Source organism: Alexandromys fortis, unplaced genomic scaffold (assembly GCF_014885135.2).
Source record: "Alexandromys fortis isolate MF-2015 unplaced genomic scaffold, M_Fortis_MF-2015_v1.1 scaffold_23, whole genome shotgun sequence".
Taxonomy (NCBI): Eukaryota; Metazoa; Chordata; class Mammalia; order Rodentia; family Cricetidae; genus Alexandromys; species Alexandromys fortis.
Genome location: NW_026067907.1, coordinates 16,435,592 through 16,439,722, shown reverse-complemented (window position 1 = coordinate 16,439,722; position 4,131 = coordinate 16,435,592). Strand labels below are relative to the sequence as shown.

At 44.2% G+C, this 4,131-nt stretch overlaps 1 protein-coding gene across 1 annotated transcript; it reads right to left on the bottom strand.

Annotated features, from left to right (window-relative positions):
• Positions 1–1,192: 1,192 nt before the first annotated feature.
• LOC126497602 (aflatoxin B1 aldehyde reductase member 3-like) lies at positions 1,193–2,394 on the bottom strand. Its single transcript, XM_050135730.1, is given in 1 exon segment — positions 1,193–2,394. A coding segment is annotated over 1 exon segment (990 nt). The 5' UTR covers positions 2,344–2,394; the 3' UTR covers positions 1,193–1,353.
• Positions 2,395–4,131: the final 1,737 nt, after the last annotated feature.

The following is a 4,131-nucleotide window of genomic DNA, read 5'->3' as shown; positions in this document are numbered from 1 at the left end:
GGGACATAACCACAGACACAGAGGAAATTCAGAGAATCATTAGATCTTACTACAAAAGCCTGTATGCCACAAAACTGGAAAATGCAAAAGAAATGGACATTTTTTTAGATAAGTACCATATGCCATAGCTAAACCAAGACCAGGTGAACGATCTAAATAGACCTGTTAGTCGCGAAGAACTAGAAACTGTTATCAAAAATCTCCCTTCCAAAAAAAAAAAAAAAAGCCCAGGACCAGATGGTTTCAATGCAGAATTCTACCAGAACTTCCAAGAAGAGCTAATACCTATACTCCTTAATGTATTTCACAATATAGAAACAGAAGAGTCATTGCCTAGTTCCTTTTATGAAGCTACAGTTACCCTGATACCAAAACTACACAAAAACCCAACCAAAAAAGAGAATTACAGGTCTATCTCACTCATAAATATCGACGCAAGAATTCTCAATAAAATACTGGAAAACCGAATCTAAGAACACATTAGAAAAATTATCCTTTATGATCAAGTAGGCTTCATCCCAGAGATGCAGGGCTGGTTCAACATACGAAAATCTATCCATGTAATCCACCATATAAATAAACTGAAAGAAAAAAACCATATGATCATTTCATTAGATGCTGAAAAAGCATTTGACAAAATTCAACACCCCTTTATGATAAAGGTCTTGGAGAGATTAGGGATACAAGGGTCATACCTATATATAATAAAAGTTATTTACAGCAAGCCGACAGCTAACATTAAATTAAACGGAGAAAAACTCAAAGCCATCCCACTAAAATCAGGAACACAACAAGGCTGTCCACTCTCTCCATACCTCTTCAATATAGTGTTTGAAGTTCTAGCAATAGCAATAAGACAACATAAGGGGATCAAGGGGATTTGTATTGGAAAAGAAGAAGTTAAGCTTTTGTTATTTGCAGATGATATGATAGTATACATAAGCGACTCCAAAAACTCTACCAAATAACTCCTTCAGCTGATAAACACCTTTAGTAATGTGGTAGGATAAAAGATCAACTCCAAAAAAATCAGTTGCCTTCCTATACACTAAGGATAAGGAAGCAGAGAGGGAAATCAGAGAAGCATCACCTTTCACGATAGCCACAAATAGCATAAAATATCTTGGGGTAACTCTGACCAAGGAAGTGAAAGATGTATTTGACGAGAACTTTTTTTTTTTTCAAAGAATAAGGCCACCAGGTCTGCTGCAGCCTGAGCTACAGCCATGGCAGGTTTTAGTCAACAGGAGGAGATCTGGATGAGGAGGGAAAGAGCAGCTGACTCAGCTCACAGCCCAGACTAGCCAGGCTGGAACACAGCCTGACAGGCAGTGACCTCTACACCTCCCCATGTCAGAGCCAGTGGAAGTAGTTGGAACAATCATGAGCAACCAGGTCCCAGGCTTGGTCAAAGGCCTCCACGACAGCCGGCTCCAGGGGCCCTTCTTCAACGCAGGCCAAGTTCTGCTCCAATTGCTCCAGACTGGACATGCCCAGAATGACCGCATCCCCATGGGCGCCCTTGAGCTGTGAGTGATGGTACATCCACCGCAGGGCGGCCGAGGTCATACTGGGGGTGCTGGTGCCATAGCTGGATTTCAGAGCCTTCTCTACCAGAGCGATGCCCTTGAAGTATTCGTCCTTCTAGTACCGGTTTATGTAAAGCTTAGAAACTGGACCCCCAAAGAAGCGGCTATCAGGCTGCTTTTCATCCTTGTCCTGGTATTTATACCTGCCAGTCAGCAGGCCACCAGCCAAAGGACTGAAGGCATAGAATCTCAATCCAAAGTGTCTGAGACAGGGGAAGAGCTCCTTCTCCACCAGCCGGGTGGTGGCATTGTACATACCCTGATATACAGTTGGCACGATCCAGCCATTTTTCTTGCAGAGGGTACAGATCTCAGCCACTTCCCAGGAGGCATAGTTGGACAGGCCAAGCTCCACAAACTTGCCCTCCTGATGCAGCTGGTGGCAGACCTGCAGCGTGTCCTCTATAGGGGTGTTCTGGTCTGGGTAGTGTAAGTAGAAGATGTCCACCCGGGGACACTGCAGCCGCTTCAGTGACGTCTCCAGCTGGAACCGGACATCATCAGACTTCAAAGTCTTCCCAAGCGTTCCAATAGCCTTGGTGGCTATTTTCACTTTGCAGCCACTGCGACCCAGCCCGAGCCCCAGGCTGCCCAGGATTGTCTCAGACCGGCCTTCCGTATACACAAAGGCTGTGTCGAACTCGGTGTGGCCGCGCTTCAGGAAAGCTTGCACCGACGCTGCGCTGGAGGTCTGATCCATGCGACCACCCATCGCCATGCAACCCAGCACAGTGGCGGGCCGAACGGATGACATGGTGGCTCTGGTAGAGGTGGAGGAAGGCGATGGAGGAGAGGAAGGAGGATCCAGGAGTTTGCAGCCTTGACGAGAACTTTAAGTCTTTGAAGAAAGAAATTGAAGAGGACACCAGATAATGGAAGGATCTCCCTTGCTCTTGGATTGGGAGGATGGCAATTCTACCAAAAGCAATCTATAGATTCAGTGCAATTCCCATCAAAGTCCCATCAAAATTCTTCACAGATCTGGAGAAGACAATAACCAACTATATATAAAAAAACAAAAAACCCAGGATAGCCAAAACAATCCTATACAATAAAGGATCTTCTGGAGGCATTACCATCCCTGACTTCAAACTCCATTACAGAGCTACACTATTGAAAACAGCTTGGTATTGGCATAAAAACAGAGAAGTCAACCAATGGAATCGAATAGAAGACCCTGACTTTAACTCACAAACCTAGGAATACCTGATTTTCGATAAAGGAGCTAAAAGTATACAATGGAAAAAAGAGAGCATCTTCAACAAATTGTGCTGGCAAAACTGGATGTCAATCTGTAGAAGAATGAAAATAGATCCATATCTATCACCATGCACAAAACTCAAGTCCAAGTGGGTGAAAGACCTCAATATCAGTCCAAACACACTGAACCTGATTGAAGAGAAAGTGGGAAGTACTCTACAACACGTGGGCACAGGAGACCACTTCCTACGTATAACCCCAGCAGCACAGACAGTAAGGGCCTCATTGAATAAATGGGACCTCCTGAGACTGAGAAGCTTCTGTAAAGCAAAGGACACTGTTGCTAAGACAGAAAGGCAACCCACTGACTGGGAGAAGATCTTCACCAACCCCGCAACTGACAAAGGTCTGATCTCCAAAATATATAAAGAACTCAAGAAACTAGACCGTAAAAGGCTAATCAACCCAATTATAAAATGGGGCACTGAGCTGAACAGAGATCTCTCAACAGAAGAAGTTCAAATGGCCAAAAGACACCTAAGGTCATGCTCAACTTCCTTAGCGATCAGGGAAATGCAAATCAAGACAACTTTAAGATACCATCTTACACCTGTCAGAATGGCTAAAATCAAAAACACCAATGATAGCCTTTGCTGGAGAGGTTGTGGAGAAAGGGGTACACTCATCCATTGCTGGTGGGAATGCAAACTTGTGCAACCACTCTGGAAAGCAGTGTGGAGGTTTCTCAGGAAATTCGGGATCAACCTACCCATGGACCCAGCAATACCACTCTTGGGAATATACCCAAGAGAGGCCTTATCATACAACAAAAGTATATGCTCTACTATGTTCATAGCAGCATTGTTTGTAATAGCCAGAACCTGGAAACAACCTAGATGCCCTTCAATTGAAGAATGGATGAAGAAAGTATGGAATATATACATATTAGAGTACTACTCAGCAGTAAAAAACAAGGACTTCTTGAAGTTTGCAGGCAAATGGATGGAAATAGAAAACACTATCCTGAGTGAGGTAAGCCAGACCCAAAAAGAGGAACATGGGATGTACTCACTCATATTTGGTTTCTAGCCATAAATAAAGGACATTGAGCCTATAATTCGGGTTCTTAGAGAAGCTAAATAAGAAGGAGAACCCAAAGAAAAACATATAGGCATCCTCCTGAATATTAACCTTCATCAGGCGATGAAAGGAGACAGAGACAGAGACCCACATTGGAGCACCGGACTGAAATCTCAAGGTCCAAATCAGGAGCAGAAGGAGAGAGAGCACAAGCAAGGAACTCAGGACCGCGAGGGGTGCACCCATACACTGAGACAATGGG